The sequence below is a fragment of the Cyprinodon tularosa genome, unplaced genomic scaffold (assembly GCF_016077235.1).
Source record: "Cyprinodon tularosa strain WSP-4 unplaced genomic scaffold, ASM1607723v1 ctg1100, whole genome shotgun sequence".
Lineage (NCBI taxonomy): Eukaryota > Metazoa > Chordata > Actinopteri > Cyprinodontiformes > Cyprinodontidae > Cyprinodon > Cyprinodon tularosa.
In genome coordinates this window covers 67,285-83,075 of record NW_024037895.1, presented here as the reverse complement: position 1 = coordinate 83,075, position 15,791 = coordinate 67,285, and the positions used below count along the sequence as shown (strand labels likewise).

General features: G+C 43.6%; 1 protein-coding gene across 3 annotated transcripts in view; it reads left to right on the top strand.

Annotated features, from left to right (window-relative positions):
• The window catches only part of LOC119791278 (netrin receptor UNC5D-like), a 290,205-nt gene extending 275,559 nt beyond the window's left edge, over positions 1–14,646 (top strand). For 2 of the 3 annotated variants that reach the window (XM_038297308.1, XM_038297301.1), the window contains 4 exons: positions 2,912–3,061; positions 6,154–6,318; positions 11,994–12,172; positions 13,522–14,646. In XM_038297308.1, the coding sequence (XP_038153236.1) occupies positions 2,912–3,061; positions 6,154–6,318; positions 11,994–12,172; positions 13,522–13,783 (756 nt within the window). In that variant the 3' untranslated portion in view covers positions 13,784–14,646. The remainder of the gene's footprint in view (positions 1–2,911; positions 3,062–6,153; positions 6,319–11,993; positions 12,173–13,521) is intronic. The other variant, XM_038297317.1, reaches the window with a different exon arrangement.
• Positions 14,647–15,791: the final 1,145 nt, after the last annotated feature.

Sequence of the window (15,791 nt, the reverse complement as noted above, 5' to 3'; positions counted from 1 at the left end):
AGTCGCGTTAAGGCAACTTTGTGAGCTTTAGTTTGTCCAACAAACACTCTGCAAACCAAACAGGTTTTATTTCGCATTAAAAAGCAAATAAAAAAATCAGCAAACAGAGAGAATAACAGATGAAGCCTAAAGCAGCGTTATTACTAAAATGCTTTTAAAGTGAAACGCTGTTTCTAATGTTCTGCTGATTTTTCTCTTATAAACCCTTTTTTTATTGGACTAAATTTTACTCTCTGGCTTGAATGAATAATGTATGAAGCTCCCAGAACGGCTTTTCCTTGGTTTACTGCAGAAAAAGCTCATCTCTGATGGTTTGGCTGAAATCCTTCATTCTATATATCGGCGTCAGAAAACATATCTATGAATTGGTCCCAAATCAAAGGTTATTTCTGAGGTTGATGTGATTTTTTTATAAAGGAGGATGCAATATGTAAGTTTTCAGACAAATCTGTTCAACAGCAGATCAGGACATTTCTACGCTCCACAGGAAGGTTCTGTTAAGTTGGGGGGGGTGGGGGGGTGGAGCATATATGGGAGAGGGAAACAAAGAGCAGGCTAATCAGCAGATTGGGAGCAGGTGTGAACAGAGGAGTCTAGTAGGGAGCTAGGAGAAGGAGACTGACACTAGAGGGCAGCAGAGGGCAAACAAGAAATATCTAAGAACTCAAATACAATCAGAAATAACTAGAACACAAAATGGAAATAAAACCAATGAAAACTCAAAGATAAAACTTAAACTGAACTGAAACCATGACAGGATCAGAGCACATCTGGTTTAATTATTTTATTTATCAGCGCTTTGGGGACGGGGGGGCTGGTTTCATTTCTGAACCACCTGAGTCACTCTGAGAGCTTGAAGCTGAATCCTCTGATGTCAGTTGATGCTAAAATCTAGCTAACGATCGGGTTCTCCCATCGTAACCATTAACGACGTACAAGGCAAGGAACGCGACCTTGGGGGAGATCAGCTCGCAGCTCTGCTATGAGAAAGAAGCAGAGGCTTCCTGACTTTTACTTTGAAAGGCTGACCCCAGATCTGTCATTTAGAAATTCTGCTAAAAAATGTTTACAGCCAAGTTAAGCTAGAAATAATCTGCATTTTAGATTCACTTTAGTTCAACGTGTTTCTGGCCTCAATGGCTGAAACTAAATGGAGAAACTAAGACTTCCTGCACAAAGACAGAAGGATGGATTTAGTTTATAAATAATCAGCATCTCTGGTGAATGAGATATATTTTATTTTCATTCTTTATGCTCTATTTTATCTGGTAATTAGATGCATATTGAAGCTGAACGGCTCCTGATGATGTAAACATGGCGGAGCTGTGGTTATAGAGGAGAGGATTGCTGATGTCTTCATTTGACTTCTTGCTAATTGATCTCTGTATTCATCCTCACACTGATCTTCCTCTCATTATATCTGCGATTGTTACTAAATTGTTATTAGAGGAAAAGTCCGGTCAGCAGGAATAATCAATGGATCATTATTTATACCTAAAACTTTGTGGTGATTTAATAAATTTAGCGTTAATCGGAAAAAAATAAAACAATCATTTTTATTGTGACCACTGAGTGGTAGCGGCCATTCACCATTGAAATTCACCAGAGCTATAGTGAAACTGACAATGCCCACGTGCATGGCAGCTGGATGCTGGAATACATCGGGTAAAAGTGAAACAAAGAGTTATTCCACCTTTCTGATTCCTGATCCTCCACGGACGGGTTGGTCGTTGGATCGCCAACTTGAAGAGGGAGGATTTGCCATCGAACTTCTGGCCAGAGAAAAAACCCGTAATATGTAGCCAACATTTGGAAGAAGAATGTTTTCAAGATGACTTGGATAATAGCGCGTTGTGACAAACACCAGATACAGCACTGGGACTTGATCAACAGCCGATACCGCACCGTGACGTCACTAACCAGTAGGTGGCAGTAGTGTTCTTTGACAAACATGGATGCCTCCAGTAAAGCACATTCACATGAACATTACTCTGAATTAAAAACACTGATCATTTATTGAACAGGATGGAATCATTTCAGATTTAAAGAACTTTCAGAAGTTTTCCTTGAAAATGTGAAAGTGGTGACATTAACACCCGTCGTTGCAAATATGCAACAAACCTTTTGTCCATTTGGACGTCCAGGGATAGAAGTAGATTAAGTTGGGGGTGCCCACTGAAGGCCCTGGTACCAGAGGCTCCGCCCACCACCGCCAAACGGCAGCCATTTCCACAGAAAACCCTTTAAAGGCCTGGACTGTTATACAGCAGAAGAATCAAAGAAGGTCTGCCTCGTCGGGATCAGACGTGAAAAACACGCAGGAAGCCGCAGCTGTGCTCTCTGTGGTCGCTTAGCGACTCCAGCTGCAGCCAGATGCTGAACCGTTGACGGGGACACCGAGCCGCCATGACGGATGAATCCCTTCCAGCCACAATCAAAGAGCTCTTTCATCATCTCCAATTCACTTTGGGGGAACGGCGCCCGCTGCCGCGCTTCCACTCCTCTCCCACAGCCCCCACCCAACACACCCGCCCCCCCGCATTCCCAGCCAGCTCCAGTCTGTCATGTCACAGCCGTAAATGGGATGCTAATGAGGGAGAGAAACTTGTAGGATTTGTTCAGTGGAGACTGGATGTCACTTTGTGGCAGCTTGCTTCTGTGTTAATATTTGCCATAAGTCAATTAGTGGATGTGACAGAGGGAAGGATTAGCAACAGGTGTCTGATCTGCAGAGGTAGAGCACTTTCTGAGGGAAGGAGGATTCTTCCTCTCTGATCTACTTTTCCTTCCTTTCTCAGCTTTCTTTCCTTCTCTTCATTTCTGACAGTTTTCTCTCTGGAAGGACATTTATTTCTTTGAATTGCTCCTTGTCTCCTTTGTCACGTTCTGCCGTCTGTGTTCTCGTCCTCAGGGAGTGGTGGCTGCAGAGAAGACCAGAGGCGGTCAGCTCCTGGAGGAGCCAAAGATGTTGCCTTTCAGAGCGAACACCTTCAGCCTCCAGGTGTCCATCCAGGACGTTCCTCAGTTCCTGTGGAGCATCAAACCCTTTACCACATGTCAGGTAACCAATCACTGCAGCCGCTGCAAGGTGGAGCTTCACCTGACCTCTAATGACTCCATCTGATCAAGTGTATTTACCCTTAATGGCAGTAAGGAAATACACTGCAGAAAATGTTCATCTAAATCAGTCCTTTTTCCTGAATTCTCTGCTACCGACAGCGGCTCAGTTCTAGGAACTCCTCTAGAACCTCTGGAGATGATTTCACTAAGAAAAGTTCTTCATAAAGTGAGGAAGATGATGGGCAACAGTGAGCATCCTCTTCATCAGACTGTTAAACACCAACAGAACGTCTTCAGTCAGCAGCTTCTAAAGATCTGATGCAACACAGACCTCTACAGGAGATTCTTCCTTCAACATCAACAGTGTTTTATTTCCCTTCGAGTTCAATGAATTCTGAACTGAATTAAGTTTTAAAGACAGTTTAAAAACTGCTGATACTGAAGAGTATCCCATGGCGTATAAAACGCTCCAAAGCTCATTTTAAATTACGCTTTACTCAAAGTTTGACAAACTGATTTTCTTTAGTTGAATAAAGACTAAAGGAAATCTTTTAGCCAAGATCTTCTTGGAAATATAAAACCCCAAAGTAATGATGTAGTTCCTTAGAAAATGTAAGTTTTGTGTGTTTCTTCTGCTTGTTTTGTTCTCCTGCTCAGGCTGTGAACTTGAAGACGTGAGCGGGGATTAATAGCACCGTGTTTGTTTTGCCTGCAGGAGCATTAAGATGCAAACTGTAGGAGAAGTGCAGTCAGTAAATGCTTTGTTGTGCTTTCTGTTTCCATTTGCAGAGCAGCTCAGATGTTACCGTTGCTTTAAGATCTGAATACAGAGCAAAAGGGTTTCCCCCCCCCCGCCTCCTCTGCCTCTTTATTTCTGAAGCCCAGAGACGGCAGGCAGAGCTAGTTTAGGTGGAGCAGGTGCAGAATAATAGCTGACATAGATCAATTTAGCTTCCAGGTTTCCACCTCTACAACCTTCCTTCCTCTGGTGTCTCTGATCTCAGGCTGCATTATTAGCTGCTGTGAGCTGCAGATAAAAACCAAGCCTTAAATTTCCAGCCGTAATGAGGAGCGGCTCGCTTTCAACGCGAAAAGTAGGAAACAGAGACTCCCCAACTCATTTATTCATCTTTATGGTTCATTTTTCTTTTGTTAAAACAGTTAGAAATTCATTTGCTCCTTCCAGCTGCAAAACTGCACCACCATATTAAGGGGGGGGGGACCATCTTCCCACTCTTTAATGGCTGCTCCTGCAGGAACAGCTGACCAATGGCGAAGGTGGATCTGCTGCTCCCTACTTTAAGAAGTGAAGCTGCAAACTTCCACATTTGACCCAAAATAACTTTATTGTTTAGCTGCAGTTTGGAAACAGATTTCTGCAAACCATTGCTCCCACTTTACTTCACCAGTTTGATCCAGTTCACTGCATAAAAGCTGCTTCATCTCAACAGGATCTTTATTCAGTCATAAAGTTTTCTGCATTTTTTAAATAAAGGTAAAGAGAATGAAATCAAATTCATCACTAAGCATAAATATTTTTGCTGACTGGAGATTTCACCAATAAATCATGTGACCAACAGGGACGACGCTTTGCTCACTTCACCGCATCATCAGGTGGGAGGAGCTTCTCCTAAACATGGTGGACGTGGATGAGAGTCGCAATGCTGCAGATTCAATTCAATTCAGGAATACTTTATTAATCCTAAAGGGAAATGAATCCTTTCAGTAACTCCTGGGTCTTTCTCTCCACCTGGAGAAGCTTCTGACTGATGAAGATGATGCTCACTGTCGTCCATAATCTTCTTCATTTGATGAAGATTGCTTCTTTAGTTCTGTTGCTGCATTGCTGATATCCTGGCTGGGTCCTCGCTGGAGTTTTTCTAACTTTCCTAAAGATCTCAGAATAGCCATGATGCATGATGGAAGACATGGCTTACATTTCCTCTTCCTCTCTTCTCCTCCCCCTGCTCTGCATCCCCAGCGCCTCCTTTTCAACCCGGCAGCTACTTGCAGAAGTAGCTGAAGTATTATTTCAGCTTTAGAGATGTTAAAGAGTAAATAATCAACATGCCATGGTTGCCGTGGTTACACATCATAAACAGGAAAAATATCAGTAAAATCCTTCCAGTTTCACAGCCTTCAACACCAGAAGCAAAAACATCAGAACAAACTGAAGTTGTCCTAAAAACTTGATGAGAGTCCAGCCAGCAGAGCTTCTCCAGCATGCGTCCATTTTAGCAGCTTCATCTGTGATAAAAAGCCAAAGCATCTCTGGGTTCATCAGATCCTCCAGAGACGCTCCGCCCCCCCCCATCACAGGGCCAACGGGACGGAGAGGAGACGCTTCGGAGCTCAGACAGGAGGAGCAGGAGATCAGAAGGAGAACTGAGGCAGAGGAGGTGGCAGAACCAGTGCAGCTGTGGAGCTAAAGGAGGAGGATGAAGGATTGAATAGTCCTTCTACAGGAGGAATGAAAACAGATTCTAAAGAGCAACACTTCCTTCATCCTGTGGCTGCAGCATTTCTTCTGACTGACAGAAGTTTGGTTTCTGCTGCAACATTTTAGTCACGACATCCAGCCCCTGATTGGTTGAAGGAGCACGGATTGACAGGAAGCTCAGATGTTTAAACTGCTTTCAGCATCGTTGCTCCTGAACGTACCTCTATGTAGGGATGAGATGAAAATCAGCTGATCTGGTCGCCTCCAGCTCATTCAGTGTGAAAGAACCGTTCAGATTCTACTCAGGGACATGTTGGACATGTCCAACATGTCCATCATGTCTGCCAGGTTTCTGCTCTTCACTGAATGTTTTTTTAATAAGTTTATATGTAAATCCATGAATTTGCCAAGAACTGCTTGGTGCCTAAAAGCTGTGTCTGATGTCACAGCGGCTCATTCAGGTTGTGTTTAAATCCCTCTTTATCTCTTTAGTTCTTCTTTACTAAAGGAGGTCAAACTCTGGCAGGTTGGTGTTTCCGAAGGCGGAACGTTATCTGGATGCTAACCTGGTGGATAATCTCATTCAGAGCATATTCCTGCATTGCTGCGTGTTTCTGACGTCCCTTTGTCTGTTTCCTCCTCTGCCTACTCAGGAATTCTCCTTCCCTCAAGTGTGGTGCAGCAACCAGCAGCCCCTGCACTGTGCCTTTTGGCTGGAGAGATACAGCCCTGCCACCACCCAGCTCTCCTGCAAAATCAGCGTGCGACAGGTCAAAGGCCACGAGCAGATTCTGCAGGTCTACGCTCCTGTGGCCGAGGTGAGGTAACGCAGCTGCGGGGGGGTGTTGCCTTTGCTGCTCGACCTTTGTGTGACCTTCCAGGAGAGAGTCTGGTGGCAGAGAGGGCAGCTCTCCTGAGCATGCTCTGAGTATTAATAGAGCTGTGAGGACACTCCTGTCTTCCTCTCTCTGCAGATTGATGTTGAACGCGGCCGCAGAGCCTCCGCTTCTCTGCCCTGTACACACAAGGTGTGTTTTGTAACCTTTATTTTCCCGGGGAGACGTGTGTTACTGCAAATAGCCTTCTGTTCCTTCACAAACCTCCGTCAGCGGCGGAGCAGCTCCAGTGGAGCGGCGAGGAGCTACAGCTCCTCACTGAAGAGCACCTTGGCGCTGGTTGTTTGGGCCGTCACAGGCAGGTTGGTCCTCCCTCAGGGCCAGCAGCAATAATAAAACACAGGAGAAATGTTATTTACTGTTTCATTCCTATGATGATTGGAGTTTACAGGCGCTGTGTATAGAAATGGCCGATCAGGGCGCCTAAATTCAGGTGCTGATTTCTGTGGATCAGCAGGTCTGATCCGTCCTGTTCAGATCGACCTCAACCTGCCACCAAACCTTCACCCAGGCCCTGAGAGAGAAGCACACAGCATCCAGTGCTTCGCTCCACCATCCTTATGCTGATATTAGGAGTTAGGTGAAAGCAGATCAGCAGCTGGTGGCGCTAATGATCCAGTCAGGTCCAGTGAAACCCAACTGGAAGCAGAGGACACCATGAGTTTGCAGAATGAAAAGAAACTTTAATCAAACGGGAGACAGTTGAAAACATTCTGGAAAAATGGCTTTTAGTTCCCTGATGTGTTAATGAGCAACAGAGCAGCAACATCGTCAACACTAGAACTGTCCACACTGCAATACCTCCCACAGCCACCGGGGGGCGGCAGAGCAAATACCTGTTTCAAAGTGAAAAAAGTTTTATTTGAAATTCGAAAAGAGAATTAAGATTTAAACTGCAAAAAACAAAAAGTAAAAATGTCTTAAATTAAGTTTATTTAGCCTCAATTTGGTGAATAAGATGAGCTGCCAATGGAATTAGTGTTTTTACTTTTAGAATAAGATAATTAGATAATATGCACTGCAAATAAAACAATGCAGGTTTTTTTCTTATTTTAAATATAAATTGTCTTCTTCCATTGGCAAAGTGTCTCACTTACCTCCTCAATTCAAGAACGAATTAGTTATTTAGATTTAAAGTTTTTGCAGTATGAACACTAATGTTTTAGTTTTTTGGTGAATAAATTACCACCGATTGTTTTTTATTTATTTATCTTTTCTCATGCTGAACAGTAGAAGATAAAAATGTAACTCTAAGATAAAAAAAACTGTGATTTTAACATTTTTCACACCAAAGGCCTGAGCTTCAAAAGTTTAACACATCTTTCCCTCTGCCCTAAAAACCGGTTTAAACCGGAACCACCTTTTAGTGGCAGTGGGAACAGCTCACTGTCGCGTGTCCACCCGGGTCAGACGACTCGGCAAGCGACCCGCTTTAAAAGCATGCATGCTGCGGGAACACCAGTGACCCACTAAATTACGTGACACCATTGAACGCAACGTGCGGAGGTCGACACGCCGCGCCGTTCGCTTCTGATCTAACAAGCAGAACCAACTCTGTTTCCATCGGATAAACATGGAGCAGCAGGTGAGACGGATTCAGATAATAGAGAGAAACAATAAAGCACACGGACTACGCCCTGGCTTCCTGACATGCTGTTCTCCATTGTTTACTTTCCTGATTTCTGTTGCACTGGTGACATCATCAACGCTAACCCAGCGTGATGATATCACCAGACACGCAGCTGCCAGCGAGGGGTTAGACCAGCTTTTATTGCTGATTGTTAGCGGGTCGACCCATGTTTGAGAAACAAGCTATTTTTCGGTGGGAAATAGTTTTAATCAAACTTGAAAGAATCCAGAAAGCTGATCTAAAACCAGCTGCAAATCAAATTCTGTGTTTGCAATGAGTTTTAAATCAAAAACAGGTGGAGATTCATCAAACCTGAAACAGATTAGTAGGTCGTTGTTTAGATCGTTTGAAAGTCGGATCCAAACTCGCGCCTAAGAATGTTTGCGTTGATAAAAAGGAGCCATTTTTACAGCGACATAGTCCTTATAAACACATTAGAGGAGGAATAGTGAGGGGAAAGTCTGCCACACAACCTTTGACTAGAGCCCCATTTCCACACCACGCTAGCACGGTTCCTCGCCTCCTAGTGGCGATCCACAGTACTGCTGCTCTCTAGAGGGAGACAAGCAAACCAACATGGCGGCGCCCGTAACATTCAGGACGTTTGTAGAGAGTCAGGCGAAGAAGGCAGCCTTTGGTGAATTTACTTGACAGAGTCGGCTTTTGTGAAGTGGATACGACAAACGACGCATCAGCAGACTGTAAGGAGGTGACGCGGTCTGCTGATGCGCTCTGGTATCTGAGAACCGAGCCAGAACTGAACCACGCCGAGCCCTACTCATGGAGTAGTACCATGTTCACATTCTGGACAAAGAAGACAGGTGGTTAGAGAGGCGCGTGAAGGAAGCCGTCTATGTTCAGAAAGAACAAAACGACCTTAAACAGCGGGGGGGGGGGGGGGGGGGGGACTCAGGTTCCAGCTTTTACAAACCTTCAATGCAGCGATAGAGTTGATTCCTTCCCGCTCTCATTGCAGCCCCCCCACCCCTTTACAGGAGAACAGAAGACCCCCCCCCCCCCTTTCAGAGACATAGACAGGTATGGGGCATTGCAGGCTAACAAACAAGCCAAACGACCCCCATTCCAAAGGGGGGGACCCGTTCATCCGTTTCTATTTGCATGTTTTCTAAACTAAAACCAGGCTTTGTTGGGCTGCTGGATAAAACCTGGAACTAAACGCTATTTCTGACATTTGGATTGAAAAATCTTCCTGGATGGAAGAGAAACGTCTTCAAACTTGGAAACAAAGTCCAGTGGATTGATTTTAATTTTCTTTTTCTGGAATGACTATAACCTGGATGACGGAGAATCTTCACCATTATAGTACCAGTTTAGCGCGGTTCAGTTGTGCGCGTAATTCACACTCAACAGTTATCTTGGTTTCCGTCCTCTGACCGTTCTCAGCACGATTTCAAAAGGGTCGAATAAATGTTGTTTGGGACAGATTTTCCAGGTTTTATGGTTTATGTTTAATTTTATTACAGTTTTTAAGTTTTATTTTATAGAAAATAATCTGGGATATTTGACCAGATTAGAGTCTGGCAGATTTAACAATAGAGGGTTTGATTCTTTCTGCACTTTATTAGGTGAACTTCTTAATCCACTCATGAGTTCAAGTGACTGATGGCTAACAGCTCCCAGCGGCTGCAGCCCTCCATTTGAAGCTGGGCCATCATGCACCAAACGTCTCCTCAGCCTGTCCGTGTCTCCATCAGAGCACATCGACATGGTCCAAGTCCATGGCAGCTCCATCCACATTAATGCCTCCACAGGTACCTGCTGATGCAGGCCGAGCAGAGAGGATGTTCCAGCAAAGCAGCAACAAAGGTGCCAGCAGCAGATTCCACTTGGTTTCCAGTCGCTTTCAGCTCATGCTTTATACATATTACAGCAGAGAGAGTCAAGCTTTCTCACACAACAAAAACAAACTGCTTTTAAAAGTCGCTGGCAAGTCAGCAAAGCAGTCTCACTGTTCTAGTTGGAGTGTTTCTACTTTTTTCCCCTGGAGATTAAGCTTAAGAGGAGAATAAAACAGCAGCATCTGTTTGTCTGAAATGATTGTAGAAAAACCTGCTAAATGTTTAACTAGGAGGAAATCTGATTTCTGTTTTTCTAACCAGTGGCTACATGGAGGGAAAACTGTTCATCTGGGAATTCAGATGACTTCTGGTTTCTGCACTGAGAAGGAAACTAAGCCACTCCTAAAGATGGGGGATTCAGTTCGCCCCCCCACTTATGTTTGTCATGATTTTCTTAAGGGGTCTGACCCTCATGCAGTAAACCACTCAGAGAACCAGGGTGAAAGTTTGAACAGGTTTATTGATGAAACCAGCGAGGTGGGATTCAGGAAACACAGTGAACTGGTGAACCGGAACTGGAAGAGGGAAGGGAAGTATCAATGGTTAGTTCAGGATCCGTGGGAACTTGGAGAGACAGAGAAAACGGGACTCACGTTAGTGGAGAAAACCTTCCTCCCAGAATCCAGTCGGTGTGAGTTTTTCCAGAGGTTGAGACTCGTTGGAGGGCGGACAGGTATAGACTTGGTTAGACCCAGAGGAGCTATTGAGCGGACTGTCACTTGGGAATCCAGGAGGACTTGAACGGAACTTGTGGAGGTTTATCCCCTGCTCAGTGTGAGACTCAAACAATCCTTCCAAGGGAGGAAGGCCAAACATCCAGCCTGCAGGAAGGCTTCCTGCCGAAAAGGCAAAGATAAAAGACAAACACTCTGGTGCCGAGGTGGTGACGGTCCATGGCTCAGATAGTCCTCAACCAGCTGCAGGTGTGTGAGAGGACCAACGAGGACAGGGCGCCACCTGGTGGTGGAGGGAGAGAAAGACACAAAAACACAACCCACACAAACTGGATTCCTGACATGTTTAAATGTCTCCCATCAAGTTGCTCCTGGACCACCGGCCCTTTGCAGCCATCAGCAATGGCTGTTCACCTTCACAACAATAAAAGCTGATTTCCAGCTGAAATCAGCAGCTGGATGGTTTAAATCTGACTGTTCCAACCTGACCGTGATCCCAGAGACACAGCAGAACTAGATGATGCAGACACCACTCAGACGTTTATGCTCTTTAAAAGGAAGCGAGGTAGCAAACCAGCTCAGGTTAGAGTATCTATCATTATCTATCCCAGATTATTGCAGCATCCCAGGAGTCTGAACGTCTGGGACCCCAGCATTGATGAAGGGACGGAGGAGGGGCCCCTTTGAAGATGAATCTGTTGCCAGTGAATTAAGGTTGCTGACAACCAAAGGCAGCGCTATAGGGAAGCGCCTCATGGTGGGCAGCCATAAGAACACGCCAATGGCAGCGTTCTGCAGCACGCAGGGCCTCAGTAAATCGTTCCCTGATGAACGGTTTGTACTGAAACTGAAATCTCCATTATTATAGTTAACAAAAAAAGAAATTGATTGATTGACTGACCTCAGGCCGGGAGCTGAGGCAGACGATGAAGACCGAACCTGTTAAGCCCTGAAAGTTTTAATTTCTGCCTGAAAATGTTCAACAAATAAACCAAGAATTGCTCCACAGTTCAGGTCTAAGTGGAAACATTCAGTACGTGTATTAAAGTGATGAATAAAAGCACTTTTTTTCTAGTTGAAGCAATAATGCAGATTTATTTTAGACATTATTAGTTTGTCAGAAAAGTTCACAGCCCCCTGCAGTACCTCTGTTTCCCACAAGGGGGAGGAAACCTTTAAATGGCCACAGACTGGAGGCCAGTTAGCCAATCACAGAGCGGATGATTGAGGGATTCCAGCCTTTTCTGGCAAAGAGAAAATCTAGAACATATTTCTAGAACATATTTCTAGAACATATTTCTAGATCATATTTCTAGCCAACTGTTGTTTGACAACCATCTGCTGTCTGGATGATCCTCAGCCTGTTTTACCTCCTGCATCTCTAGCAGCTCCTTCAGCTCCTATCTGATGCTTGTTCCTTCTCTGTGCTTCCAGGGTGAAAAGGAGCCAGTTGGGTTCTGTATGGAGACTGACTGCACCGTCACGTCCCAAACGGGGCCCAAAGCCTTTAAAATCCCGTTGTCCATCCGCCAGAGGATCTGCGTGACCTTTGACACTGCCAACGCCAGCGGCAAGGACTGGCAGCTCCTCGCCCAGAAACTCCACCTGGACAGGTGAGCCATGTTTCCTTTTGTCAGCTCGGAGCGTCTGACCGCTTCCTGCTGGAAGGACAGAGGATGCTGCTTTATGGTGGGATGCTGTGCAGTAATGAGCAGATGTGTTAAGTAACAAAGTACAAATACTTCATTACTTTACTTCAGTTTAAATGTTGGCTATCTTTACTTTACTTGAGTAATTAATTTTTAGACAGCTTTCCTTACATTTTAAAAGTAGATTTGTTAGTTAGGTTTCTGCTTTCAGGGAAGTGACTTTCACATTTCATTTGCCCAGAAACTATTTTTACTTGCCCAGTATAATGATTGATAAATATAGTTCCTAATATTCATTTTTGTATATATATCAATGAAACATGTTTGTTTTTTAAATGTTTTTAGTAATTCAGTATTTTTTAAGTTTCCAGGTTCCTGGTGTGTATCTGCATGCGTCAGATAATGAACTCCAGCCTACATTACCGTGTTAACATGCTTTTCAATCCTTCCTGCACATTCTTTTCAAACTAAACTTTGCTTTAAACTGTTGTTTGCTTGGAAAAATATAAATTGTAATGTTAAAAATCTAAAAAAAACTTGACAGGTTAAAAACTTACACTACTACTACTCACCAATCTAACATGTTTAGCTCTATAACATTTAAATGCACCACTCTAATGTCTAAGAGAAAGAATTTATTGAACATTTTTTAATGTATGACCTGCATCACTGTACAGAGGACTGCCATATGATAGGAATATTTACACTGTGCGCATACAATTATTGTTATTATTTTCCTAATCCCTGAATGATCATTTTTCATCTAGCGTTTATTATAGTATAGATAAATTCATCATCCAGCTGCTGCATCACGCCATCTAGCGGAAAATCACACGAGAATGTGTACAAAACAACAAAGATGGTGCCGGCAACGCTTGTGGGTCGTTTTCAGCGAATGTCTGTGATTTTAAAATTATGTTGAGTGATAAATAATTTTTTTTGCGATCATTGCACGTGCCCGGCGGGCAAATGCAATGAAATTTGTACGACAATAAAAACTACTTGCCCCGGGCAATGGTTAACATCGAGCCCTGACATATATATATATATATATATATATATATATATATATATATATATATATATATATATATATATATATATATATATATATATATATATATATATATATGCACCTTGGAAGGAGCATTGATGCCTTTTCATGGTTTGGTTTTTAAGCTGGAATTCAGAGTAAAAACACCTTAGATTAAAAAATGAAAGGTTTGTCTTTAGGAAGCAGCTTTAATGTCAAATACTGAACCCCCTCCTCTTCCTCGCTCTCCTCTTCCTCGCCCTGCTCTGCCTCGTTCCAGGAACCTGGGCTTCTTCGCCAAGCAGCCGAGTCCCTCTGCTGTCATCCTGAGCCTGTGGGAGGCTCGCCACCAGGAAGCTGCAGACCTTGACTCTTTAGCCAGCGCCTTGGAGGAAATTGGAAAGATCCACTCCCAAAGCTCCCCAAAGGAGCCGGATGGAGAGGGGCCTGAACTCTGCCACATAGCAGGAGGCGGTCTTAATGCTGCGGATGAACCGGCAGCGCCAGACGGCGAGGACTGCGTCCCTGAAAACACTGGCTGAGAGAGAAGGAGGCCGGTTCTGACCGGCTGACCCACGCAGGTGTGTGTGAGCAGGCCCGGCTGATGGACCTGGGCCTCAGCAGGGGGTCTGGGAGCACGGCGGGCCGAGGTGAGCCAGCTCCCACTGTGGATCTGCCCTTCTGGGTAACGAGGACGGACTCTGAATCCAAGTCTGCCTTTCGTCTGCTTTCTGCAGCTCTTTGCTTTCGGTTGACGTCTTTTTGTTGTTCTTTCATATGAAATGTGGTTAAAATGAAGGGACTTTAATTTAGAGATGCTCCTGTTCACAGACGGTCACCCGGAGGTCACCCAGAGGTCACCCTCTGTCCTTTCACTGGAAAAAATCTACATCGAAATAAGTCATTTTTTTCTTAAAATAAGTGCATTTTTTCTTGAACTGAGGAGGTAAAAGAGACATTTTATTAATGGATCAAGACCATTTACATTTAAAATATGAAAACTAAACCTAAATATCTTATTTTAGGACTAAAAATACTCATTCCATTGGCAAACTGCCTCATTTACCTACAAAATTAAGGGTAAAAACATTTGATTTAAGAAATTTGACTTATATTTCGATGGTTTTTCCAGTGCTGGACGATGGAGATGTTTCGTTTTACGTTCATTCTTCTTCTTTTTCCCATTTAAAGCAGCTGAACATTAACATTACTGTAAAAGTGAAGCAGATACTCAGTCACTGCTGGAGGCAGAAGCAGCCTGTGAACCAAGCGTCTCTGGCTGATAGAGAGGAAGCAGGAAAACATCACTTCCTGTCGCCTGTTATCGCCTGATTCCCTCCTTTAACGGTTACCAGTAGACCTCATATCAGCCACTGACACGCTAACCACCCCCCCACCCCCACCCGAAATATGCAGATTAAAGGACTGACTGACTGTCACCAAGTCAGACCAGTTTGAACACAAAACCAGTTTAGAACATAAGAGAAATTTACACTGAAATTTAAGTCTGTTAAAGGTTTAAAACAAACCTCATTCTAATAATTCTGTTTCTGCAGCTCGACATCCTCCTGCTTCCCTTCTCTCTATATGTGGAGGTTTGAAAAATAACCACAGGGCTGTCAGCATCACCCTGCAGGAGTGAGACTCACACATCTCAGTGTTTTCACACGCGCTCACTCCGTATCCACAATTATTCACGTAAAAAATGACAGACATTAAAACTCAACTCCATTCCACTTATTTATGTGTAAAGATACAATGGTGATAAAATCCAGTCCTCGTTTTCTAAGAGACGAGGACAGGCCAGGTAAATCCAGTCCGTATCTTTGCACCAGCCCACCTGTTCACTGTGCTGAGAGCGGCGGAGCTGAGGGACCTGAGCCGCATATAAAAAAAATAAATACCGAGCAGTTATTACGAGGTTGGTTGTTTTAATTTTATCTGATTTCATCTGGACTAAGTTAATTCACTTTGTAAGTTTTAATCAATCTATCACTTGACTAAATATGAATAGAATATACAGCATTTAGCTTAAAGTGTAGGATCACATCAAAAGGTTTGTTTTCTCTTTACCTAGTGCTTTTTTTAGTGAGCTTTACTCCTTGTTAGTAGCAAGTCTAGTTTAGTCCCAGTTTAAGTCCACGTTTAGCTCACAAGTTAAATCATTATTGCTCAGTTTAGTTTAATAATCTCCTGTTGGATTTAGGACTAATTAAACCAACGTTAAACTAAATTCTTAAAGGTTTCAGGTTTAGCTTACAAACCCCATATGAGGTCCACAAGAAGAAGCATTACATTTTATTTCTATAAAGATCAGCCGCCCAAGAAAAGATCAACCAGACAAAGAGAGGATGTGCAGAAAAACTCAGTTATCCAGGATTGAGGAACCAGAGGGAGGTTCTTATTTTATTTTTACTTTTCTTATTCATGTATTCTTATTTTTGGTCCATTAAATATGTTTAAAAACTGACATCTACCAAAATCAAACGTCCACAGAAATGCAGTCTAGTTTTTATTGAATCTACAGCCTCCTAGGAGGCCTTGAGCTGT